Here is a 27,683-nt window from a genome sequence, read left to right on the forward strand (position 1 = left end):
TTTTTTTGGGTTTTGGTTCTGCCGACATCACGCCCCTCCGTGCAGCCCGTTAGCCGGTAAATGGCAGTGGAGTGTTTCAGTGGGACTGACACTTTGCCCGCTTCTTGGTTTCCAGAGGGGCGTTCTCCGTCGTGAGGAGGTGCATGAAAATCACCACAGGACAGGAGTACGCTGCCAAAATCATCAACACCAAAAAGCTCTCGGCTAGGGGTGGGTATATTTTAACCTGCTGTTTATGATACCTTTCCTCCCTTTTTCTTGCATTCATGTGCTAAGTGTTAAAAACGATAAAAATAGGTGAATTATTTAATAGATTTCTTAACGCGGTTTTAACTATTATTTCCCTTTTGGGATTTTTTTTTTTCACTTGATGCTTTTTTTTTCTATATTGAACATTCTGTGGATTGACTGCATGGAGGTTGCTGTAAAGCACTTCAAGAAAAGATGTGCAAAACCAGTTAAACATAATGCAGCCTCTTCATTTTTGTATCCAGGTAATTTAAGTATCAGCAAAATTTTGAGGGTCAGCAAGCGTTTTGCAAGCTGATATTTTTGCAGAGAGGTTGGTAAATAATAAGTTTCCATTACAGATTTTATCTTAAATATTATAGTTTTACTGAATTTTCTGTTTCCATTGCACCTAACCACGAGTATCAAGGCCCGTCTGACTATGAATGCATGAGGAAAAGTGTACTTTTACCTCACAGTAAACTTTCTCACGAGATGAAAGCTATGCTGAGGAAGAAAAATATCATTTTTGAACTAACCAAGGAATTCTGAGGAAGTGCTGAACAGCGTTACTGTTCCAACGCTGCTGCACAGCTTGTTTCTGCCTTCCTGGGATGTGTGTGTGTGTTCCCGGGAGCTTGTCGGTATCAATGGCCGGGTTGTCAGGATACATTGTAGGTAAATATCCACACGGCGTGGGATGTTGTTGTTGTGGAAAGGAAGCCTGAATGGTGCCGTGTGGCTTGCTCGTGAATTCCCACTCCCAGTGTGAATTCCCAGTCCCGGTGCTTGTGTTCGGATGTCCGGGATTAGGGAGCGTTGGCCCTTAAGGTTATCTGTGTTTTGATACGAGTTTGTGGGGTGGTAAAGAACATGGGAGTGAACAAGCAAACAGTGTCAGAGTGGGAGTCTGTTCATGGCCTGGTTTGCTTCTGACCCAAAGGAATCACTGCAGGTAAATTAAATTTAAACATAAAATGTTGCATAGAACATAATGGCACGTTCTTTTAATATGTTGCTCTCTGATAAAGATCTTTTAGCGTCGTGTCAACACTCTTATTTGCAGCTGATGAAAGTTGTGTGAAAATTTACTTTTTGCTGAATTTTAGTCTTCACACTCTCACTATGAGGTTTGTTTTCCTTTATTTTTCAAAGGGTACTTAAATTTAAATTTTTTTTTTAGAGTTATGATCTTAAAGAGAGGGAGGTTAAGAAATTCATGATACTTGAGATAAAATATTTTCACAAGTTTGCTTAAAACAAATACTTTTTAAAATTTGTTGGAACAATAAGGTGATCTGTTGAATTTTGATGCTTAAAATAAAGCACAACATCCTGTGTGCTTTCACAGATCTAAGTAACTTCCCATAGCAAGATCAGCACCAGGTGCCAGTTACCAGCTGATCCAGTGCCATGGGATGTATGTATGATGGGATAAATCCTGAAATGCTGGGCTAAATTAGTTAATTTTTATGCTTCGTTCATGCAGGGCCAGGTTGGTCCTTACTGTGGTCCAGCAAAGAGTGGGAACATATTTGGAAGAAGCTGGCTCATAAAATGGAACAAGGCAAATTTCACACAGCTTTTTCCATAGGACATAAAACCCATAAAGGAAGGGGCTACATTTCAAAGCTGGGCTGTGAAATACCCTTTCTTATCAGAACATGTGTGATGCCACGTCCATGAATGCAGGGAATACCTTCCCCTCTCTGTTTCCAGACATCCCAGAAATGTTGGAGGTTTTTTTGGGGAGGTTGTTTTGGTTTTCAGTGCTTTGACATCCACTGAACAGCTTCCAAAAAGCAAGATTCTTGGAAAAAAAAAATCTTCCGATTCTTATTAGGCAGTTCTTTAATTGCAGAAAGATGCCCTTGAATGACGAAACACTAAAAAGCCTCAAACTGTGATACTTTCTCCTGGCTGATAACAGGGGTGCAGTTCATAAGTAGGGTGCTGGTTTTCCAAATCTAAGGTTTGTTTTGCTCCATCCAAACTGCTCTGTGAGGAGGTAGCAGTTCCCTTCTGTGTTTTGTGCTTGCTTGAAATACCAGTTGCAGTGTAAATCAGGGGGTCAGCTTCATCTGTGAGCAGAGTTAGAGGTTGTTCTTGGCTTGGAAGTGTGTATCCCTTGTACAGTGCCTGGCTCTCTGGAAGCCTTTTAAACAAAATGTCAAATCTGGGCCTTCTTTTGTCAGATTGAGGAAGAGCAGTGTCAGTGTATGATATGGCAGAGTCAAGCCTCTCAACACTAAAAGAAAGCTTAAGGTAGCTTTGAAATTAGAAGTTATTTACTGCATTCAGCCCAGTCAGAACAATACTTGTCTCCTCAGCCCTCCTTCATCTCAGCCATGAATGTTCTTGGAGATTTATCCAAATCCTTACTTTAGCAGTCCTTCTAAACTGAGGAACTGATCTGGGCACAGGCTAATGCCAGTGAAGATGTGTTCTCATCTGTTTCCTTGTATAGTTACAGGGAAATTTCAGGCTAATTGCGTGTGTGCAGAGGCATGGGATTGAGCTGGAATTTGGAGGGGAAAGGAGGCTGGGTCCCCTTTTCTAACAGGAGCAACCTTTGTGCTTTTCAGGTTGATAGTTATATTTATATAATTCTGGTTTGGTGATTTTCTGATTTTAGCAATAGAAATAATACACATTTGCAATTTAAATCTATTTCAGCGTAGCAAAACCACTTTTGCTTGTTAGAACAACATATATTCTCCTCTTGAAGTACCCTTAAGCTGCACTTCAAAGTTCTGAGCTTTGACTTGGCATTTTCTAAGTCAGCTGGAGTGTTAAATTGATACTAGAATATCAACAGCTAGTTTTGTATCAGTAGAGTATGTTCTAGACAGGCTCGCACAAGTTGATTATGATGCTGATTTTAAAAGGAGGGGAAAAAAAAGGTATTCTCTAAAGTTAAGTGCAACAGTGAACAAGTACAGAGAAAGTTAAGAATGAAGTGAAGAACGTGTGTTTGCTGATTCTGGGTTCTGTATTGTGTCATCTGATGAAGTTCTTGGGATTTCCTTACTGCTCAGCGTGTGCTGTTTTGGTCTTCTCTGTGTTGTTTTGGTTGTTTTGTGCTTTATTTTAAGTGTCGAAATTCAATAGATCACCTTATTGTTCTAACAAGTTAAAAACCATGCAGATGAAAGTGAACTTCTGTGAGGTGACTTTACTTTCCTCCTGTCTGTTCCAAATACCAAATAATGAGCAAATAGTCTGTTTCTTTTTGTCATTATCTGTACATCTTCTGTCTTCTCTTTTGAGAGTCTTCTGGCTTTGATCCAAATTGATTTCACATAAACAGATCAATTTTCTTAAAAGGTTTGGCCATCGTTTTCTGTCTTAAAAAAAAAAAAAAGGAATTAGGCAAGTGTTTCAAGTGTTGGCTTCTCTGATTGTGCTTGAAGAGGTGAATTACTGATATATTTTTACTGGGTGTAATTCTTGCCAGTAACTCACGGTGACAGTTCCTCTGGTGGCCAAAAGCCTTAGGTGCCGGTTTGATGGCATCTGTGTGAGGAGGATCACGTTCCAGTCCTTTTTCTTTTCCAAGGAGCTTTTGTAGAAAGACTTGACACACCTTTCCCAGCCCTTGGATTGCTGCAGCAGAACTAGGAGCACTTTGTTTATGGGCATAGGAGTAATGTAAGAATCAGCTGGGGGTTATCGCTGCTCGTGAGCTTTCAGGGACCAGCCATTCCATCAGCCTGGAGCTTAGCAGGTGTCCCTGGGGATTTACTGTCCTTCTTAGCAGGAAAGCTCCCGAATCTTTTTCAGCATCTTTCCAATTCTTCCAAGAGAGGGTATTTGCTGTGAGCTTGTGCCTGCAGATGTGAGGCATAGCCAGAGGTGACCAGACCGATCTCACTGACCTGCACCAAGCTGCGATGGGCTCAGAGGCTGCAAACCCCACCCCTTGGGAACAGTTGGGTGGCACTATGGAGCAATCAGGCTGTGGGAAGAGCGTTTCAGTGTCTAAAGCTGTCCAAGTAGGGCACCTCGTGATCCCTACAGTGATTCAAAATCCATTAGGGAGATGAATGAAATGGGAAGCACACAGGGTAGTGTTTTTCAGAGCAGCTCTTGGTGACGCAGAGATAAACGTTTTTGATGTGTCACTAGAGCAACATTTCCTGTAGTCAGGTAGCCTGTGTCACTCAGTGCCAGATGTTTGACAGGAAGGCAGGCTCTAATAAGCCTTCCTGTACTCCATGGGAGGAGAAAATAATTCTTTCTAATCTAGCTAAAGATGTTAATCCCTGAAGTGCACATTTACCTGGGCGAGTTCATTACAACGCACGTCTTTTTAATGCTCGTTTCTGTTCTTACGCACGTGTGACGTTATTCCCACATGGAGAGTACCCTCCTTAAGGGCATCCAGTTGTCACTGGGGCAGTTGCTGGCTTTGTGAAGACAAGAATTAAGCTTGGGATTTTAGCTGCAGTCTGTTTCTCTGTTAATTACCTGTCATTAAGAATGTTTTGAAACTGGTTTTTTCCCCAGTATGTAAGAATGCTCACCTGCAAACGCGTGGCTGCCCCTTTTCAACGTTTGTGCTTGATGTTTGCGTTCAGCTTAGTCACGGCATTCTTTTCGGTGTGACATAGTTGTAACACAACGTGTTTGTTTGCTTTTTTACCTGCAAGTCTTTTCAATTGCAAATTACTGTAATTTAGCAGGCTACTGGTTCTGTTAAAATCAACTTCATTCACAAAAACTCAGGCTAGTAGAGAGGTAAGAGTATTATTTTAAAAAGAGGGATTTTTGGTTAGGCGTTCTGTTTTGTGAAGGTTTGGGGCTTTTGTTGGTTTTAGTGAAAATCTGAAGAGCCTTCAAATAGCAGTGAGAATGAGGACTCTAAATCTCTGTGGTGAGTGTTGGTTGGTAGTAATTTATTCTAACAGTTCCAAATAGGTTTGAAATGAAATGTCCTGGCAGTTCATAGTTAAATTATTCATAGCAAATACTATGTGATTTTCATAATGTCACTTCTGGGTTTTTTGCAGAGGAGTTATTTTCTCTCTCCATTGTGACTGGTGTTTCTCTTAGAAAGGGAAATTCTCCTTATAGCTCATACACTGATGGGTCTTACATTGCATCAGAATTGGAAGATTGCACATATTGCTCTGGCTGCCAGTAAGGCTTGTTGCTGGTGTTGAAAGGGTTAATATTGTGAATAAATGTCCTTGATGTGTAGCTACAAAGCTTGGAGTGATACTCTGAAAACAGGGCTTATGGGTTATTCTTAAAGTGGAAGTTTGTGGAAGTGTAGCCATTGATGGCAATGGATACATGAGCCAAATCCAGAATGTAAAATAAAGGCTTGGAGAATTAAAAAGGTGTTTGCATCCTCTGTCAGCTCATTAGGGGAGGGGAGGAAAATGTACATAAGAGAGGATTCTTGAGGACTTATTTGGCTACTGCTTTCCTGCCATTTTCTGTCAGAAGTTGCAAATTTTGGCGCTGACTCTGTTTTGTGTGTTCACTTAGTGCAATCTGGAGACTTAGCTGCACATCTGAACAGCTGCACTTCCAGAATTGCTTCTGTTGGGAGAGAAGGGAGAACTAGATGCAGGGGAAAATAGAAACTGGATACCTTTACTGAGCTCCCACATCCTGACACTGAAATGTGGATGTGTTCTGTTCCTCCTAGCCTGGGAGAAGTTGTGTTCCCTGCTGATGTTTTACCACATCCAGGGTATTGTACTTCCAAGTGAAATGTTTGGTCAAATCTGAAAAGAGGGAAATGGGGACAATGGTCAACACTTTGCCTTTATTTTAGATTGGCTCTGTTGGTACATAGGAAACATTGTTTTATGTGAAACTAAAACTCAGGTGTTTGAGACTTGCATCTGCTCTCACTGACAGCAAGGCAGAAATACACTTGTTCCTGGAAGGACCGAGACTGGATTCCTGGGGGGTTGTTTCTGCACTTCATTTCAAAACCTCTCATAGTCTTAAAACCCAACTAAATAACGGTGGTATTAAAGTGTGAAAGTCCTGCCATATGTAGGCAAATGGTATTGATCCAAATGCTACACATTATTTATGCACTTTCTCTGGTTATGATTAGGGGTATGTGAACATTTATTCATTACATTTATTCACACTTCTGTGACTCAGAGGTTGGGGGGTTGATTTTTTTCTCTTTTTTAATTTTTTTTTAATTAATTGGTAAATGTCTGATCTGAGAGACTGAAACAGAAGTCACTGAAATGTTATGCTTTACAAATGCACATACTGCCAAAATAGTGCTTTTTGTGTATCTGTCCTTCATTTGACCTCCTGAGAAATGTAAGCCAGGGTGTTCCATATATCAGGGTCCAGCTTCCTCCTTCATACACATTTATTGCACATATGTGAAATGCTTTGTAAGGACATTGGGGGGATTTTTAGAAGGTCATGTGACAGACATAACTTCTTCTGTGCATTGAAACAGGTTACTAAAGAACATAACCTTAACGGTGATAGTTCATCTTGTTTAATTCCTTATTAAAAATAATTATGCCTTGAATTTGAAGAAACATCTGCTGTGTTCTGGAGAGGCACAGGAATCCAATCTGTCTGCTTATTCCTTGGATGTATTGAGCTCTGTGTGTATCTTTGAGAGCATGTTTGTGCAAACTCCTCCTCTGTTTAATCCCTGTATCATGAGAAATGCCTTGTGCTTGGCATCAGAGAGGGGGGAGAATTTGTGTGACATGAGGTTGGTATTTTCTTCCAGGGCAGACAATTGTGCTGTTACCTGACATCATTTTCTAGACTGGTGTCAACTTGGTCTGAAATTCATCCAGTTGCAGTTGTTTGAATCAGAGAGCTCGTTTTAAAGCTGTGCAACCCCTGTTAATTCCTGTAAAGCTGCTGGATGTATTCTGCTGAACTGAGTTTTTACTTTATTTCTCTTCAACCTGTTGCTTCTAGATGCCACTGGGTAGAAGCAGTAGCTATAGCAGAGTCAGAAAATCCAGGAAGGAGCAACTTCTGCAAATTTGCAAATATGTCTTATCCCTGATTGAGCTTTTATTCTAGTCCAGGGCCTCTTTAGTGGAAATTTGAGAAGTGTAAATTGTGCTGCAGCATATATTTGTTTTTCCTAATTAGGTTTTTACGTCTAGAGAATGATAGTTAATGTGCTGAGCAAGCTATTACAGATAAAGCTGTGCAACTGTTGGTTTAAGTTGGTAGAAAGGACCTTTGCCTACCTGGTGGGTTTGAGGTAAGTTCTGTTATGTCGGTTCCTGACCTTTGGTAGGCAGCAAGTATTTCACTGGAAGCTTGGAGAGCAAAACATGCAGACTTACTTTAAAAAAACATCCCCCCAAACCTCTCAAATGTAACAAAGTAGATTTTAATAATGGAATTGTGATGCCGTGGATATTTGTCGGTCGTGATGAAACATTTCATCTTGTGGTGGGAGGCTTTTTTATTTTTACCAATAACCAAGAATTTATCACTGCTAAAGGTATGAAGTTAATATCCTGGTGATGCTTTCCAAGAGAACTCTCTGGCATCCATAAAACCAGAATTAATTTAGGTTCTGGCAGTCGCTTTCACCTTGAAAATAGAGTGTGCTTGTTGTAGAAGTTCACAACTGTTCCTGGGGCTTTTTCTACTCAGTTGCAGCCAAGTCAGTCATTTTGGGTTGTCAGTTGGACAGTCTCTCCCATGTGCTATGTAGGGAACTGGTTGTTTTTATTGTGCACAAGTTTTTACTCTGCCAACACGCAGTTGGCAGTGCCATGGCAAGCATGGCTGCAGTCACCTTCCACTGGATGGAGAGTTTGCCCTAAATCCACTTGAGTCAGAGGTCATGATGTGCACAATTAAAAACCACAGCATCTGATCTATAACCAAAAACAGGCATGAAGTGAGTGTTTGCTGGGTCGAGAAGCAGCTGCATGAATTCTGACAGCTGTCTATTGAAGGATGTCTCAGACCCTGGCAGTCACACACGGTTGGCATGTGTGTGGTCTGCAGGCAGGTTTTCAGCCCTGCTGAACTACTCTCCAGCCCCGTGGCCTCCAGCTGGCAGCTCCTCACCTGAAAGACTGGTAATTAATTTGTCCAGCACTCCGGGCAGGCTCTGGCTCACGTGGCACAGGGCAGGCTGCCACACACACTCCTTCCCTGTGCTCCAGAGAGCACTGCACCTTGCCCAGCAGGAAGATTAACAAGCTCTGGTGCAGGTGGAAAGGGTATCACACCTCTGCTGTAAAGTTTCATCATCTCAGCACGTGAGAGGAAGGGAAACATAAACTCAGAGCATCAAACTCATATTTGTGGGCAGCAATCTACTGCATGTGCTTCCAGAACTTTGTTCCTGATGTAACTGGGGTCAGGAACTGCCTACTGGTAAATTTTCCACAATGGGAATGCAAGTGTTGCAGCAACAGTCACGTTGCATATTCATGTTGCTGCAGGAACAGATGGGGTTCCTAAATAACATCCATATTTGACAATCTGATGGGATTCGCCAAGCCTAAGCTTTCATTTAAGTTTTAACCTCTTGGAGAGATAGGTTTGTGATTTAATCAGTCAAGGGAGGCCTTCAAGTTATCTGTATTGCATAGCAGATTTGGAGCTGGTGCTGAGGTGTGATTTTGGTCTGGGAGACTTCCTGTAGGGGTGGTTTGAGCAGGCTATTGCTCAGTAGGATAAGTGCTCGCCCAGTTCAAAGGCTTCTCTTGGAACCTTATTCATTTGGTGGATTTTGCTCATATCCTGCAGGAAGTGAAGATGTATATTGAGTTTTAACACGGTGTAACACGGTCAGAGTGCTGCTGTGGTGCTGCCTTGCAGGGAGGGTTTTGTTCTGTGGGGCAGATGACCTTTGGTTTCCCTCAGGGCAGCTCCAAGTGCTGCTGAACTTTGGTTATTAAAACTCACTTAAAGACCTGCATTACACTCTTTTTTAGAAAAAGATGTCACTACAGTTAAGTGTCTCCAAGATGCAAATAAATATCAGTACAGAAACCTTCAAAAGCTACATTTTCCCATTATTTGTGAAACACTAGCTATGAAAATAAAGGTGTCATCTTGGTGCTTTTTATACTGTGTGTATTGCTTTCAAAATCAAAAAACCTTGAGTGTAAGGTAGATTGCTTTCTATTTGCTTTACACAGCATGGACAGCTGGAAATTGTGGTTAGGGTTGCACTGATAAGTGCTCCTGGGACTAAATACCTTGTTGATCATGGCATAAAAACCTTCTTTTTTAAGGACTTCTTAGAATCACCACTCCAAAAGGGGGAGGGGGGAAGGGATGGAAGAGCTTCCAAAACCCAGATAATTTTTTATACCTGTAACACTTGATGGTCTTACATAGCTATTGCATTTTGGGGGGTAAGAAGAGGAAGAAAAGGCCACTGGTACAGTGTTCTGTGCCTGTATGCTTGTGCACATGTTAAATGTAGAAAAAGATCTGGCAGAGCCTGTGTGTACCCAGCCAGCTCGTTTGCTGTAGGAAAATAATTCATGCTAAAAGACCTATTAATTAAAGTGGTTTTAGTTGTAATGAGGGCAGGAATTGGTGTCTTTATATTTTTGTTTATTTGTGTTAAACATGATTTATCTTTTTAAAGTAATAAATTGCTTTCAAGGCCATGTTAATCACAACATGTAATGAGATTAATTTTCCCAGAGCAGAAATTGCTGATGTGTGGTCCGTCCCCTCCCTTAGGAGCTGTGTGCTAATGATACAGGAAGTTGTTCCATCTCAACAAAGTTCATACTCCTTAAAGTAGAAAATATTTGGATAAAACATTTTCTTTACATAGAATTGATTCCCTTCCATCCCCTTTAGATGGGATTGATTTCCCCCTGTCCCCAACTGTCTTGCCTAAGTAGTTGTGAATAGTAAGGATTTACCAATACTCAAAGTGAAAGTCAAGTTGAGTGATATGTTTTTGTCTGCTCTTGGTTTTGCTTCCACTTCCAAATCACATTTATCCACTGTCGAATTTCTATAGGATAAGAGAATGTTTGAGCATCTATTACCTGGGCTTGGCCTTAGGTGAAAAATAGGAAAAGAAATTAAAGTGTATCCAAGGTTGAGTCCTTCAAGCGGATAAATAATCTGATTCAGTAGTCAAGATCTATCTTAAAATTAACTGGGGAGGTGAGGAGGTTTGTTATTTTTGCTTTAATGAAGAGAGAATTAGTACTGCCCTCTTTTACTTCAAAGACTTTCCTGATTTACAGCCCAAATATAGTCCTGGACAGTGTTTGTTGTCTATGCCTGGGCTGTCCTTCAGAGAATGCTTCATCTTTAATCAGTATTTTCATGAAGGCCAATCTTGTTTGCATTATTTTCTTTAACGTCCATCTTCCTTTAGCTGCCTCCTGTATGACAGACTTGCCATTATTATGGCCATCCTTCCTTTTGTATGCTCTAAACTGATTTATATGGTTGTATGTATGTGGATGTTTGGAATGGGGGATTGGAATTCACCAGAAAAAAAAATAGGTGAGGGTTTCTGAGTGTCTTTAGTAATCACTTGTGTCTGCATGGGAGGATCTTGTTGGTAAATTCCAGTGTTTATTTACAGATTCATGTGGCTGATTTTGAGGCTGATACTGAAAGAACTTGTTTAGTAATTTCTCTTCAGCTTTCCCGCTCACCACCACATTTCCTGTCACCTCTTTTACCACTTGCCTACCAATTTCAAAGTGCTCTCCATTTTTACTAACCCTCAGATGCCTCCTTGTCTTTATTTCTGCATCCTGAACAGTGGAACCTGGCAGGACTCTTTGATTCCTGTCTTGAAAAATTCCCCAGAGTAACATTTTAGAGGACTTGCTGTACCCACCCAGTAACAGACATGCAAAGATGTAGGCAGCTGCAAGGTTTTTTTGTGCAGTTTCTCGAGATCTTGTGCATTGAGACCAAAGTCCAAACCCCTTTCTTTCCATCCAAGGCTGTTGTGCAGTTCCTGCCACGGTGTCTTCTATAGCCTGCTGTTACCGGGGCCTCTGTGCAAGGTCGAGTGGAAACTGCTGTGAAAATAGCTCCGTGAAACGAAGCTAAATTAGGAATACTTTCTGTTGAGTGTTGACTTGTTTCTGCAGCCACAGATGCTCATCCAGACAGCAAAACGGCTCAAGAAAAAGAAAACTGTGTAAATGCACTTAGAGCAACCCAGTTCGCTGCTTGTTTAAAGTTGTGATGATTCACAGGCTGTATAAACTGAAACACTTTCAAAATGGTGCTAATTGTTGTTGACTCCTTTGGTCAATAGGATACAGTGTGTAAAAAAGCCTAACTACCTCAACAGGGATTTTGAGGGGTTTTCCCAAATTACATTTCTTTTCTATTTTTTTTTTCCTTAGAAATCTCTTTCCTTAGTGTTTCTCAAACTGTAGTTTGTAGACAACTGGGGTTTCATGAAGCTCTGACAGAGGACAGCAGAAACTTCCTGAAGAGAGGAAAATGCATGAGCTTCTGATGATGTGAATTGTGTTTTTTTCCTCTGGGCTAGTTTTATTTGTGGTTTGGGAGGAAGGTGTGCCAGTTGCTGGTGAATAAGTTGGTCTAAGGAGATGTGTAAGAGGACTTGGATGCTGCTTGTCCCAAGTGACCCTGTTGGAGCTTTCCCTGGGAGAGGGACTGGCAGAGAACATGGTGAGTGAGGCACCTCACTTCCCTGAGCTTTTTGGGGGAGCTGGTGCTTGATGCCAGCTGCAATTCCATGGAAAAGTGCTTCTAGAGCCCCTTGAAATAAGTGGATAAATAGGTGGGTTTAAAGTCTTGAATGCAGGGAACAGAAAAGTTCATTATAATGATATCAAGTCTCTTCAATCTGATCTTGAAAATGAGGTGATTGATGTTGGGTTTTTTACTTAATAATGACTGATGAAAAACTGATGCTACACAGATTAGAAACCAAAAGAACAAACAAAACTCCCGTTAGTTTTTAGTAAAATGTCTTGGTTGAGATTCTCCCTGTGCCCTCCCTGACTTGGATCATCCTCATTTAGGGGGAAGAAGGGATGGAGATCCCTACAAGGAGAACAGTGCTCCTCTGCAGGACATTTTGCAAGCTGGAAGAGTTAGTTTTACAGAAAGGGGAGAAAAAAAGAGAACAACTCATTTCTGATACTGAAATACAAACTGGAGATACGAAGCAAATCTCTGGTAATTCAGAGCCAGCACTGCCTCCATCAGTAAATAACAGAATTCTGCAATCATACCACGTTAATAGTGGTATTATCAGACTTAAACAGCAAAAGTCTGTGGAACCAAATGCATATTCTTGACATTTCTCTAATATTCAGCAGACCATGCAAGTTCTAGATAGAAAATGAGATTATGGGAATGAGAACAGAGCTATGTACCTAATGCTACAATGGCATTCCTACAAAGGCAAACCTTAGTAGCATGTCAAAGCTCAGGTACCCAAAGTTGACCCACCTGAATCTGTATTTCATAGCACAGACTTAATGAATAATCTCGGCTGTGATTAGAAAAAAACAATTTAAAATATCTCTAGTTGTGTTACAAAAATGCATTTTCAGTGGGAGAATGACAATACAACTCTGGCCTGAGTTAGTCAGAGTGGTTCCAAAATAAGAGATCAAAACCCCAATGATTGTCTTGTTCAGCAGAGATTATCAGCTCCTTTGGGGATTTTACTGCTGGTTTTACCCGGAAGGTTTTTATGACATCACCATGTGGAGCTACATAAAATTATCTCTGCGAATTTGGAGTCTTTGCAGGCAAATCCGCTCCTGCACTTCCCTGCTGGAGTGCACAGAAAGCAGCATTTGCACTTGATGTTCTATGTTTTTTGGAGGATTCCCATGCCCCTCTGTGTTCTTAACTCATGGGTTATTTCTTTGCCAAGAGAAGAGTCTATGAAGGAGCCACCAAAAAGCTGAGCCTGTAGACTCGGTCTGGGAGCCTCTGTGGGGGATGTTTAGGCTTGTGTGCTTTATTTTGCAACTGTGGTGGCCTTAACTGTGTGCACTCAGGAAATGCCACTGGCGGGCAATAATTTTCTTCCACTGCTGTAACTTGATCATGTTTAGTCTGGTACCTGTATCCTTGGCAACTCCTGGTGGGATAATAGAAGGATATAGATGGCGTCCGAGTCTGTGCTGTTCACGTCCCCTTCTCCTGCCCACTTACCCCACCGGTTTGGTTAAGCTATTAAAGAGCTCCTGCTTTGAGAACTCTTGTTCTCACTCTGATGCTTGAGAATGTTTATCAAATCGACAACCCAGTTTGGCTGTGTAGGTTTGGTGATGGGTTTTCGCTTTTGTTTTGGTGGGGTTTGTGTTTGTTTTCCTTTCAAATTGTTCCGGCCCATCTCTGAGGTAGTGTCCTTAAAACCCTCACTGCAAGGTGATCTATTTGAAATGCTGCCTCTTTCATATTGTTTGTTTTGCTTGAAACGTGCTTGTTTTTCTTTGCTGTGTTATGTGAATATTCAATGTAAAAAGAATTCCCGTAGTTAGAATGTTAAATCTTGTGTAAAAATGCCCAACTAGCTCAACAGGGATTTTGAGGGTTTTCCCCTAATTACATGACCTTTTTTTTCTTTTTTTTAATTTTTTCCTTAGAGGTCCCTTCCCTTAGTGTTTCTCCAACTGTAGTTTATAGACAACTGGGGTTTCATAAAGCTCTGACAGAGGACAGCAGAAACTTCATGAAGAGGGAAAATGCATGAGCTTCTCCTTATGAGAATTATGCTTTTTCTTCTGGGCTGGTTTGTATTTGTGGTGTTTTGTGAGGAAGTTGTGGCAGGTACTGGTGAATAAGAAAGAAAAAAGCTGGTTATCTTGTGGGAGAAGTGTGATGGTTTTTTAACCTGGTTTTTTATTAATAATTTTACCTGACCAAGAAGTGAAAGTGTTATCCTGGTGTCCCATTGTCCTGTCCTTGTAGCACAAGAGCTAAAGAAAATGCATGAAGAAAGAAATGTCTGCTGCTGAGTATCAGTAGTAAACTATAAAGGTGTAGCTTGATCTTGTATCAAAATATAAATTAGAACAAGACTTTGCAGTGTAGTTAACTTTTAATTGCCTATTTACAAGGAAACATTTACCTTATTAGTGTGGGAAGATTCTTCATATTTTCGTGGGACTTTGTGTGGAACAGCTGAATAAAATGCTCAGCCACTACTTGAGCCTGATCTCATTAAACACATTGATATTCTGTGGTGGATTGTTGAGTGACAAGCATTGCAAATGTGCTTGAAGTTTCCCTTAATGACTAAGCTTTCTTGCCTAATATAAAAATGAACGGCTGTGCCGGAGTGAGCAATGTTGTCAAACCTGTCATCAAGTCCTCCGAGCTGCTTTGAGTACTTGTAATGTTCCTCCTTTAATTGACTTGGAAATTGCCAAAGGTTGGTTATAAAAGGGGAAAAGCAACTTTTAAAGGTGGTGGGAAAATTTAGCTTTATAGTTAACTGTGCGAAGGCCTAAATAATTAGCTGCAGTTCAGTTGCCTGCTTTCGTCAGCTTGGGGGGTTTTTATCTTTTTTTTTGGAGTAGGATGAAAACTTATTGAAGAATCTACAGCCCTCTGAGAGGGTTTGGAGGTTGAACTACAAAAAATGTGGAAAAATCATCTTTTCATTTGTTGGGTCTGTCGTCATCACCTGAATGTCACTGGCTTTCTTTTTGTCAGCTAAAGGGAAAAAAAACCTTACCCCACTGCTATGGAGATCTGAAATGGAAACTTTTAGTGTTTTGAGAAATGACAAACAGTAGTCATGGTAGCAGTTGGGTGACAACAGGTTGAAAATTAAAAAGAATTCAGAAACTGTAGTTTTATTGAACTGCAATTTATTTTCCCTCTGCTGCAGAGGTGGCAGTTAGAAAGCTGGAGCGTGCACAGCTTAGCAAGAGCTTCTTTTAATGTCCTAATAATCATCCATAGCATAACCCTGGGAAGCTCTGGGAGCATGGCAAATGGGGATCTGAGAAGAATCCATGATGAACCCTCCTTTATCTGATCTTTGTTTTAAGCTTCAGCCTAATCCCCTGTGTCTGTGGGAGCCAAAGGTAGGGCAGTGTCGTTGTGTCCTGTGGTGACAGCTCTGTGTCACCAGTGCCATGCCCAACACTGGGCACTGCCCTGCTCTTGTACTCTGCTGTGATCATAATGTGATCGTGGTGTGTAACTCCTCCTCTGAACGGAGTTTTTCTGATTTGTCACCTCAACAGAATTACATTTAAAGAATAACTTGTGAAACTGTTGGATTTGTACAATTGCACAGTGCCAAGGACAGATGGGGAGGCAACGATATTAAAATGGCAGATGGCTCTCTTGTACCCTCTGCCAAAGAAATTGCAATAAAAGACCAAGAGTTTCCTTTAACTTTTGGTTTCTGATATTTCCTTTAGGAAATAGCATGTTGTATTTTTCATTTGTGTGCTTGTCCAATGATTCCTGTTGAACAACAGGAGGTAAATTGGGAACCAGGGAATTGCCCTTGGGAAGATGATAAAAATTGATGGCATAGAGGGCTGTTTGCAGAGTTGTCTTTTGGGTGTTAATAAATGACCAAAAGATTGAGATGGTGGCTGTGCGTTTGTGACACTGTTTCCTGTGTCAGAGCACGCACAGCATCCTCAGGGTGATCCTTCACCAGCTTCAGCTGAACCCTCAGAGGGATTAAAATGGTCAGAACGTGTGGGTGAAATCCGTACTGTAGTTTTGACAGGTGACAGCGTGTAAAATTGCCTTTTCCCTTCCTTCCTGGAGCCGTGCGTGTAACTCTGCCAGTTGGCCGTGCGTTTGCCGACGTGGAGCGATGCTCCCCAGCAAGTGACCCTGGAAGTGATCTGTCAGGGGTTACCCCGGGAGCGCCGGAGCCGAGAGGAAAATTGCAGAGCGTGTCACGAACGTTTGATGTACGTACAGCTCTGCTGCCACTCAGCCAGGCAGTGTCGAGCCTAATCAAGGCAACTTCAGCTGTCCTGCTTAGTAGAGCGTGTGTGCTGATTCCAGTAAATGGACTGTGGAGAGAATCCTCAAACAGCCTGGCCAAAACTCCCTTTGCCTTCTCCTTCCTGCCCAGTGCTAAGCACTGCTTGTCTGACTGCTCCCCTGTGAACAGAGTGCTGTGTGTGTCTGAGGTGGACTAGCAGAACAAGTGGTCTGTCAGAAAATTGTTTGATTAGTACATAACCCACTGTAGTGATAGATTTAAAATAGCACCTGAAGCTGCAATAGGCTTCTGGGATTTGGTAGTTGCAATGAAGGTTTTGCTTAGATCTTGTTTACACTTAAATACAAAGATTTATTTATTTATTTATTTATAAGTCAGTTGATTTTTCTTTGGAGAGAAGTTTTTGCCAGTGTAAGCTCGCTTTTTGTGAGGGGTATTCTTTGATTAAATATCAGATGTCTGCTTTTTTAGTGTAAATCATGCTGCCCTGTTAGGTGGAGGGCTAGTGCGTTGGGGTTTTTTAATTGTTGTGATCACGTTGGCAGATTTGAAATGAAACATCTGATTTATTTTATGACTTAATGAAATTTAAAATAGTTGTCCTGAGTGACAGTTCTCCACAAAAATCTGATCTGTATCCACTCAGTCATTCTTAGACCACAGAATACACTTGCTACTTCTTGAACTGTGCTGAGGTTTAGATTTTTGAAATATTTGCTACCAGGCTATTTGATTACTGATCTGCACAGAGTGTTCCAATGAGGAATTTTAATTTTGAAGTGAAGAACCAGAGCTAATGTGTTCCCGTCTCCAGAATACTTGTAAGAGACATCTCCTGTATTACATGGGATAGTTGGTAGTAGCTTGGAGAGAAGGGTTACTTCAACAAAAAAATAGACACTGTCATTTTACCCCTGTCTTTGGTGGTGGCACTTTTTTGATATTGCAGGATGTTAAAAATCAAGTTGCAAGGGGGTGAAACTGTGTTACTTAGGAAGCTTTAGATTCTGGTTCAGCACGATAGATCATTATTTATATATCTTATAGCCTGTGAACAATCCATAGGACTAAACATACCTTAGGTCTGCTTGTGTTTACATCCGTTCCATTCCAAATCCATTTCAAACCCGGGATAGGGATCATCTTGCTTTGCTCAGTGATTGCCTGGTCCTAATAAACTCACTGTGCCAGTGGCAAGGGTGATTAGTGTATGGGAGAGATTTGGCAAATAAAGCCACTTAGTAGTTGGGCTAATTTGAAACATGACCTTTTATATATTTATATCTCTCTAGCACACATATAACAACTACCAGGGGAATTCAGAGCCACTGGGTATTATTTATGTTGACTGTAGAAATCCAGAGGCAAGGAAAGCCAGCATGGAATTTGGGAAGGGTGGGATTTGTTCCGGGCCCGTCACAGCTCCTACAGCCTCAGGTTGAACCACATTCAGGCTCTTGCACAGCCCTGCAAGGAGGAGTGTTTGCTCTCAGTACTGATATGGCATGAACATGACAGTCCCTGTAAGCTTCACTTCCAAACACTGTTATGTAAAAGCCATCAAAAAATTTGAAAGGGCCGAGGTCACAATGTCTTGTTTTGGATTAGCATCTGGAGGGAAATGTGGGCTTCTGTTTTCCTCTGAGACGTTTCAAAACTGAGAGATTAAAAAGTATTTTTATCCTCAGAAATGAGCTGCTACTGGTGTCCAGTGGCGTTTAACCTGCATTACTTATTGGTCTTTATTTTCACCAGAAAATATTATTTAAATGGAATAATTTTTATGCTGTTAGTTGACTGAAAATAGCCTAGAGCAATGTTTGACTTCTTAAGACTCAGAGGGCGAAATGCTTTGATGAATATTAAAAACTGTGGAAAAACTAGAACTGATGTTGAAAATACTAAGTATTCTGGTTTTTTTCTAAGTGAGGGGAAGGGTAATGGTGATGAAAGGTGAAAGGCTGTTTAGCTTTTTGTCCTCATTTGGTCTGGGTTTGGCACAGTGTGTCTAAAATGACTGTTGGATTTTAAGAAAGTGAAGTGTTCTTTTAAACAATACAATTTCTGACAGAATTTTTCATAAGAGTCGGGGAATAACGTGCAGCTTAACTGCTGCGAAATCCTTGTTGGAGAAACAAGATTTGCTTTTGCCTGGGATGACGAGTTCCTGTCTGCAGTGAGATTTGGACGTGACGCCATCGCTGTTGGTGAAGGAGGCGTCAAGCAGAGATTACCCAACTGAGCTCCTCCTCGTGGAAGTCTGACCCAGGATGCTTGTCATGGTTCCTGGTGTTCAGATCTGCATGTGCTCTGTGAAACACGGATCTTGTAATGCCCGTTCACCTTTCTCAGTGTCTGTGTGTGTTCCTGAAAGGGATTATCTCTGTCTGATAAGCTCCTTAGGCTGCTCTGCACAGGCCTTTTTCTTCACAACTCTTCCCTCGGGATATTTATAGGTAGAGCATTAACAACATATACCTTCTTACAGGCCTGAAATGGATTTTTATATAGGCTTTTTCGGGCTTATCAGCTGAGGAAACTCAGCTATTGGCTCTTTAAATTTTGCAAGGTGTTTGTGTGGAATTCCATTCCCGAGGAATCTTTGTTTCTTGGGAGCAATGGGCCTACTAGTGTTTTTCACCCTTCTTCCTACATTTCGACGGTCTACATCAGACAGAGGTGGCTTGTGAACATGCAGGAGGAGAAAAGAGCAAATAGAGGAGGCGAGGGTGGAAAGAGAGGGTGGTTTTTTCACTTAAATATTGGAAAGCTGCGAAGGCATAATAGCTGTTTCTCTTTCCTTGAGATGCTTTGCCATGACACTATGGAATCAACCTTCAATGGATAGAAAATGTCCTTGTGCTGCACGGAATTACTCACAAGAACCCGTTCATTCCAGGAGGCAGATTGTAATGTGGAAAAGATGTTTTTCTGCTATAATTACTTGGTATATGTTTATATATACCAGCTCTTCACAAGAAACTCTTTGGAGAGATGACTGTTTGCCTTCAAATCCAATTATGCTTCTTGAATGGTCAGTGAAAAGCACATGGAAAATTTAACAACAGTCTCTGAAAAGGCTACTTAACTGCAAAGCAGAAATTATCACTTCTCATTGAGAAGTGTAGCTTACAGTCATTTCCACATTAAATATTCAGGCTACTTTTCTTTCCACACTTAAGTGTGCCTGTAAGCTATCATTAGTTACTGCATACTTGTACAAATCTGTGGAGGATGTTCCTCAGCTGGTAGTTCTGTGCATAAACTGTTCTTGAAGGAATTGCTAAGCTATTAATATTAGGCTGTGTCAAAGGAGTGGATCCTAACTGCTCTCACCTTCCTGGCAAAACTAGGCAATACATCTTGTCTTTTTGCCCGAAGCAAAAGCATCACTGCTGTTGAAATTGGTTTAAAAGCAGGTAAATCATGGTAAATAATTTTAGACTTTGCAGTATGCAGAGTGTTCGTGAGCTTTTGACTGTTCAAGAAGCAGCCTTGGGCTCAGTTATTTCTCTTAGAGTGGCAGGACATCACTGAGTAACAGCATAATTTCAAAGAATGGATAAAACAATTCTGTGTGGTTTATACTTGTAAATGAAGATAGAGATCTCTGGATGAGTACCCCGTTATCTTGATAAATTTTGACATGGTTCGGAGAGAAGAGCTTATTTGGGGATAATTAGGTTAAACAGAACGTCTTTCTGAGCAGGTCAACCGGTCAAGAGGTTTGAAAAGTTGTAAAAAATTTGAAAAATGCAATGAAATATGCTGAATAAGCTCTTCTGCTATGAAAGGGGAACAAGGGGGTTCCCCTTTGGTGGAGAGGGGAAAAACCAAAACCAAAAATGTAACCAAAAAAAAAAAAAAGGAGAAAAATGGGCGATTGAGGAACTTCCTTGGGACACTCGGATATCTTTTGCCCAAACTGAAACAAGCCCTTTGTGAACCGCTGGTGGAGGAAAGTGAATGGGACACGCTGTGGTTCTCACATCCCAGGGAGGAACTGAGGGTGCTTCTGAGGAGGAATGGCCTTCTCTGTCCAGGCAGAAGGAGTTCTTGACTCCTTTTAAGCTTGGAGGAGAAGCTGCTATATTTTTGGGATTAACATTCTGGTGAATATTAAAGAAGAAATTCTGCTCAGCCTGAAGGAAGTGAATAACATTTCTGACTAGGCTGTCCTTCACTCCAAGCTAGTGATTACCTTCCCCTGCTTCCCCTTGGACAGGTGATGTTTATAGGTCATAAAGAAGCACCAGCCAAATATAAAACAGGCTCATTAAGCAGAGCAGAGGGGTAATGCATTTTTCAGTATTTATATTGAAAGTACCATAAATACTTCTAAATTTTCGGTGCAAGTATTGAACTGTGTGATTCTCATACCCAGTGATAGAAAGTTGCCACTATGTTCATTATAGCTGAATGACTGATGTGGCTTTGTAGGCTTTGCTTCTTTTTTTTTATGGGTTGTCTACCAGAGATCTTGTTTCTTAATTTGAAAAAATATATTTCTTAGGCACTGAAAGCCAAATGTAGCCTTTTTGTGAGCATCTTTGGAGTGCTCAAGCCTGAGTTCACAAACAACTAGAGAGTACGTAGAAATTTTTAAAATACATGGATGTGCAGTGTTTAATTGCCAACAGAAAACAGATTTTATTTTTACCTAAAAAAAATCAGATTTTTGATTTGTATTTTTAGAATCATTAGAAGAGAGAGAAAGGAGCAAAATTCCATTGTTATTGATGAATGGACAATTTTGTTCAGTCTGGAATCACTTCTGCATCCCATTAAACCTTTTGAACTGTCTAATTTGATCTCTGAGCAGAAATATTGACACATGACCCTTAACTGCAGATATGTTAAATTGAGATAGGAGTGGGCAATTAAACATGTATCTTTAAATAGAAGTGCAGTCTATGCAGTATCCAGCCCATTAAGCAAACTGTCACACTGGAGCCTCTCCTTGCTGAGAGAAATTGGTGATTAAAGTTCTTGAGGTAGTGAAGAAAATAGAAGTGGGGATTAGGAGGGTGGAAGATGGGTTTGAAAACGGTAAGCATGTTTGTTACACATGGGTTTTTCTGAGATAATTTAGAAGTGAAAGGCTGAACTTTAAGTCCCCTGTGAGAGATGATGGATTCCTGCATCACAAGAGCTTAGATTGTCCCGGTGGACCATGTATCTCCTCCACTGCAAAAGCTGAAGTGCAAATGCAGAGGGAAATCTCTTCAGACTGTGGGGTTTTCTTTTCTGTTTCGTTTTCCCCATGGGAGTTATCAAGGCTCTCTTTGGTAGTAGCAAGCAAAGCCTTATGTGCAGAGCTTAAAGCTATTTGAGGATTTGACCCATTGATCTCGCTTTCTAAGTTAGAATGAGCAGTTAATTGGCAGTAGAAACCTGACAAACTTCCAGTTGCTTGACAACGTCAAAGCAAACAATGCTGCCATGTGTTTTCTCTGTTGTTTGTATTTAAAATAGCCGTGAACATGTCAAGTGGGGACATGAATAAAATGCTGTCCGCAGAAATGACTTGTATAATTAAATTAAATTGAGTTTTAAGTACCTGCTTGTTTCATTGGATGATGGTGCATTGTGTAAACCTATTACTCAGGAGTTTTTGCAGCTGTTTCACTCACACTGGGACCTAAAGGTCAGCTTGTGTTTCTTTGTGGTGGGCTCCTGTTTATGTGCAGCAAACAGCAGATCAGAAGTTAAAGCACTGGTGCAGTGCCAAAGGTGCCCAAACTTCTGTGCTTTTGGCAGTCTCCTGATAGGTAGAGAATGATGAAAATGAATGTTTAGTTATGTGCATACTTTAGAGTCAATTGACATTGTATAATCAGACCACAGGTCATTTGGCTTCGTGAATTAGGAGTATTAATTCTGTAAATAAGGCACTGATGGGTGCAGAGGCATTGGTGGATTACAGACATTTTTGCATGAGGTTTGCCAAACTCACTGGTAAACCTTGACATTGTTATTTAAATAAAGGGAAAACTCTAATCTTAGAAACAAGTGTAGCACCTGTGTGGCTGAAAGTTTATACAAGAATTGAAATTCCTGTGCAGAAGTTGATTCCCTGCCTTATCTCTGAACTGCTGCATGCAAAAGTGGTGCAGTTCCTATCCTTCAGCTGGATGCCCTTCAGGCAGGAACTTGCACCCAGTTGTGCATCAGAACGAGCTCCAGGCATGTTTTGGCATGCAGGCAGCTCTGGAGGGTCCAGTTGTTGTTTGCACTTCCAGAAATGTTGATTGGCCTGGTGGGGAAAAAATTATGAACCTCCCAAGTGATAGCCCTAAAAATTCCTGATGTTTATCACACCGTAAAATAGCGAAGCAAAATAGTTTTGTGGCCTTGGAAGGCATAAGCTTTTAAACTCTCTTGTTTAGATGGAATAAATGAGCCCAGAGAATCAAATATTGACCAAGAGTATTTAAGATCTTGTTTCTATGTGCATACAAGAGTATTTAAGGTAATAGGCACGTGAGCAAAGACTGGTTAGTTGTGTGTCACTTGGAGAAGCTGCATGTGAAAATGAAAATTCAGAACTGCGTAGGATTGTTCAGGTGAGCTGAGCAGCCTTGTACAGCAGGAGAACTTCACCTTGGGACCACATTGTTCTTGGATTCTTCAGTCTGGAGGGAGAAAAGAAATGGGAAATTGCTTAATTACCAAGTTATGTAGTGTTTCTTTCCTTTTGAATCAAGGGTTCCTTACCTGAAGGCAGATGGGAATATTATTCATTCTGCTAATACCAAAGTACAGTTACAAAAATAAATAGTCCAAGAAAAGAAGGTTGGCTGAGATTCAAAGCCGGAGCAGTTTACCTGCAGTTGAGGTGTATAATTTGTGAACAGTTGTTAATTGGTTTACATTTCAGACAGGGTGTTTTTTGGATTTTTTTCTTTCTGTTTTTTTATGTTATTTTTCTACTGTGGGTCGTCAGCTGGGAATTCTGGATCTTATACTTGCATCCTTTTTTACTCTCTGTTAAGTCTATAAAGCAATAGAATGATAGGACTGATCATGGCGTTTATCCACATCTATTCTAAAATTAGAAGTGTTGAACAAACTAATTATCAAAGTTCCTTTGTAGCAGACTTGATCGGTTAAACCTGTACAAACTGCTGCATTTTCATCCAAGTAAATCAATTTTTTTTAATTCTCCCTTTAGTTCATCTTAGTGATTGTAATGATTAATTTATCAAATAGCCTGAAAGCATCCTCAGGTAATAAAAACAGATCAGCAGTTTTCTTTTTTCCTGTGTGAATTTAAGAGGGCTTCCCAAAGGAAAGGCAGATCTTGGGCCCTTTGCAGTGAATACAGGTAGCAACCACACACTTCTCTTCTGTACAGCCTCTCTGCCAGATGTCAAACAAAACTTCCTGGACCTTTTCCTAAGGGATAAAATGAATGCAGAGCAGTGGGAGAGTGGCTGCTTCAGGGCAGGGATTGAGCCGTGCAGGCAGAACAGCGTCTCTTTTATGCAGTGAGAAATGAGAGCTTTTTATGACTGGGTGGCTTTTGTGTGGGAAATGTCAGCGTTGAAGGCTTGTTGGCCCAGCTCTGGTCAAAATTGCCCGTTTGCATGTATTGCTTCCATGGCTCTTGTCTGCAGAGGGGTTTGTTGCCAACATTGCACAACATTTTGGTCTGTCAACTACTTCTGAATCTGTGGTTGTTTGTCTTTTCAGCTCCCACAAGTGGTTCTTCCTCATCCCTGTTCAGGAGCCCGTTTTCGTCTCCCACCAGAGTCAAGTGATTTGATTCATTTGTTTGATTGCTCAGACGTATAAAATAAATCTGTTATTAAATTGGTCACATCAGCTGATTGTGCCTCTCTGGTAGGGTTTGTCTTTCACTTTGGTGTTAGTGCTGCACACCTCAAGTGACATCCTGACTGTGAGCTAGAATTGCCTGACCTTGTGGCTTTTCTATTATTGTACCACAAACAGATGAATGAGAATTATGTTTTGTTCCAGTTCAGCTTTGGTCTTGTTACTTTTAAAATGAAAACGGACATCACTGTTCAAGTAACTTTATGATTTTATGTGGGGTAACCAAATTTGGATTTAAGTACTTATCAGAGGTCAACTGTACATGATTTTTTTCACCATGATGGTTTAAAATTAGTTTGTGGCAGTTAAGATTTGTTTTCTAGTGATAACATATTGTATGGCATCAAATTAAACAGGCTCATCTTCTATACCAATTCTTCCAGGTATAAATAGCACAGTTGCTGTTCATAATTTATAGCTGATGGCTGTGCCAGTTTTCTGTTTAATCTCTCTCTCCCACCTCTGAAATCTGGAAATCAGTTCAAATGTGCAGAATATGCTATCACAATAGATAGATAACTTCAGTTAAGAAAGAGAGGGGGAAAACAGCCCTTCTGGATTGTCTCGGGGATGATTTATCTTGAAACTTCAGTAATTCAACTACTAAATATTGGAGGTTCATAGCTTCTCTTAAGAAACCCTTTTAAAAGATGCAGTTTGACACAAGTTAAGCCTAATAATTACTGACAGAGTTGGTGTTACTTCAGTGCAGTGGCAGCATGCGAGGTGTGCTCAGCGATTTACACCCTAAATAAGCTTGTTTCATCTTTCAACTCGAGACCTTCAGGGCACACCTGGTCAGAAATTTGCTGGGGGGTTTAATTTTCTTCCGAGAAAACGCTTGTCAGTTGAAAACACGCCACAGGAAGTTTGTGGTTTGTAATAGTGTTTTCCTTTGCGAGGCAGCTGACAGCCGAGGTGTTGGGTGCATCTCAGAGACATCACAGTGGTCTCTGTCAGGGTTCTGACACCAGGGGTGATGGTATCAGGGGGATTTGAAGGTTAGATTTGAAGGAGATTGGATCCTTTCCTCTTGCCTGCTGGCAAAAAGCCGCGTTCCTCTTGGTTGCGAGACAAACCAGTTGTAAGTGCTGCAAACTACCTTCTCTTCCTTAAGATGAGAAATGGGAACGGGGAGGGAAAGAGAGGAAGAAGAACTGTACAAAGACACTGATGCCTAGAAGCTTGTAACACGAATAAAAATCCTTGAGAAACCCTGTTTTACACGCTGTGATAACTCAGAGGTGTGACAGCACCCTTGGAGAGGGGGATGTTTGAGGAATGAATGTACTTGAGAATGTAACTGATTTTGATACCACAACATTACAAACTTTATTTCTTGTACATTTACTGAAAGGAATCAGACACATGACATTGAAGTAATTCAACATCCTGGTGGAGGAATGCTGTCAGGCATTTGGATTAGTCTATAAATAATTGTTGGATTTGATTGCTCAGAGCTGATCATTAATCTCCAAGGAACACTATGAATTTTTTCTTTTGCCAACTATTTCCTGAGCTCACCAGTCATACCAAACTTAGCAGTTAGTCATTAGCTTTTCGTTTTACTGGAAAAAAATGTTTTGCTTTAGCCTGGCTTCGGAAATTCCTAAAATGTGTCTGGTTGCACATGTGTTTGTAGAGTAACCCACCTTCAGGAGAAGGACCCTTTGTCCATGTCACTAGGGCCAGGTGAGTCCTGGTGTCTTTGGTTTACCAGGAAGTTTACCCTGCACGTGTGGGGAGCGGGAATTCTCGGGAAGGGAAGAGCAGCTGCAAGGTGCCCAAGCGGACTGGGGCGGAGACACGCGGTGCGCTTGGTTTCCTGGTAATATTTGCTCAGCGCTCGTGACCCAGCTGGTACAATGAGTCAACCAGCCGTGTCTGGGAAGTGCTGCAGGTCACACCCGGGTCACTGAACGTGGGCAGCTGGGTGAGAAGGGTTAGTTTGTAGTTGTAGACTGCTCTGAGTGGTTCTTTTCCAGCTGGAGGACTCGAAGTGGGGGTTTGAAGGAGGTCGCGTTTAAAATGACATCTTTGTGGAGCAGATCCCACCTTTCAGTATTTAAAAAAAAAAGAAGATGTTTGGGGTTCATAACTCACTCTGAGCACGTTGGAAGTCGAGGGTAATGTGATTAATATTAGTCAGATTGGAATGTGGCATGTTAATCAAGAATGCTATTTCAAGGGGCAGTAATGCCTCTCTGCTGCTTTTTGCTCCTGCTTTTTACTGCAGGGAATTACATCCCGAATTTCTTCTCTGTGATTTCTTCTGTGCATCAGCACTGGCCTGATTCCTTGCACTGTAAGGAGGCAGTTGCACAAAGAATGTTCTTTGCTGACAGAAATATAAATGGAGGCACATTTTTGCTTGCTGAAGTTTGATAGTTGGTAATAATGCAACTTGATTTTTGAGTTCTAGGATGAGATGGCTTTTCAGAAAAATGTTAATTCTGCTGCAGAGTCTGTGTGGATATAAGAGCCAAGGGAATGCGAGTTGTTTTGTTCCATTATTTTTATAAAGCTCTCCTAGAAGTAGGATCAAAACAACAAAATAAAATGCGCCATAATATCTGTGTTGTTTTGCTACCAAGTGAAATGCTACGCTGGTTATACTCACCACAGATAATTAGTGGTTTAAATGCCTTATTTCTGGCATGAAATCTTGAATTTTTTTCAAAAGCAGTGGGTGCTGTGTTTCAAAGATCCCTTGCAGAATACCTCAATGGCCTAAATAACAGTGTTCTAGGGAAAAATGATCAGCCCCCGAATGGGGGAAGGTTCACTTGTTTTTGGAAGGAGATTCCAGTGCTGGGGATGCTTTGCCTTCCTTGCTGTCCATGACACTGCCCTGGCCCCTCCAAAGCAGGCGTGTTTGTGGCTCAGCAAGGGGCTCCCTGAGTCCTCTTTTGGTTTCATTTGCTTGACACTTCAAGCTGTGAGTCCTTACAAGTCCTGAAGTATTTCAGTGCTTCTGTTTCAGGCTTTTAATGTATTAAAATGCCCCTCTGGGCCCCTCCCGAAAACTCAACCTCATTAGCACGTTTTTGTTTTGCTTTTTGACAAAGCAATTGCACTTTGAAGGAATTTGCTACTCACACCAAGCTGCTAATTTTCCTAATCTATCCAAAATACTAAGTTGATAAAAATAACCGTGTCTTTAGTCCTAAAAGATGGGTTGCCAAAACTGCACGTGGTGGGTGGCAGCTCCTTAAAACTTATTTTGCTTACACCTGAGGCTGTAAAATAGCTCTTTTCAGGAGCACTGTTTCTGAATTCAGGTTTATAAGTCACTGGAGTTGGGAAATTTTGTATTTTGTTGCAGAATTGACGCGTTCCTGAGTACTGTAATCAGATGCTTTAAGTATAGAAACACCAATGTTGAATGGTGCAGCCTTATTTCAAATAAATGCCAAGTTACTCCTTAAGCAAAGGCATTTATTTGATTGTAAAACAATGAAAACAGTAGGAAAGAAATGACACAGTACTACCAAAATCATGTTTATACCAGAGTTGCTGAAAATGCCCAGGAATTCATGTGTTTTTTAAAGGACCACTTGGTGCAGTCTTAGTGATTTCTGCCACTGAAATAATTTCCTTTGGAATTGTTCTTTCTGTTTTAATTTTTCCCCGAGTTTTTATGGATTATTTTCCCTGAGAGACAGGTCTGGCTTGTTTAAATCCCCGATGGCCTGACCTTTCACTGTGTGTT

General features: G+C 41.0%; 1 protein-coding gene across 2 annotated transcripts in view; it reads left to right on the forward strand.

Annotated features, from left to right (window-relative positions):
• The first annotated feature begins 121 nt into the window (after positions 1-121).
• The window catches only part of CAMK2D (calcium/calmodulin dependent protein kinase II delta), a 115,150-nt gene continuing 87,588 nt past the window's right edge, over positions 122-27,683 (forward strand). For both annotated transcript variants that reach the window (XM_029964058.1, XM_029964059.1), the window contains exon 1: positions 122-210. In XM_029964058.1, the coding sequence (XP_029819918.1) occupies positions 144-210 (67 nt within the window). In that variant the 5' untranslated portion in view covers positions 122-143. The remainder of the gene's footprint in view (positions 211-27,683) is intronic.

Source organism: Manacus vitellinus, unplaced genomic scaffold, assembly GCF_001715985.3.
Source record: "Manacus vitellinus isolate BGI_N305 unplaced genomic scaffold, ASM171598v3 scaffold_69_pilon, whole genome shotgun sequence".
NCBI lineage: Eukaryota > Metazoa > Chordata > Aves > Passeriformes > Pipridae > Manacus > Manacus vitellinus.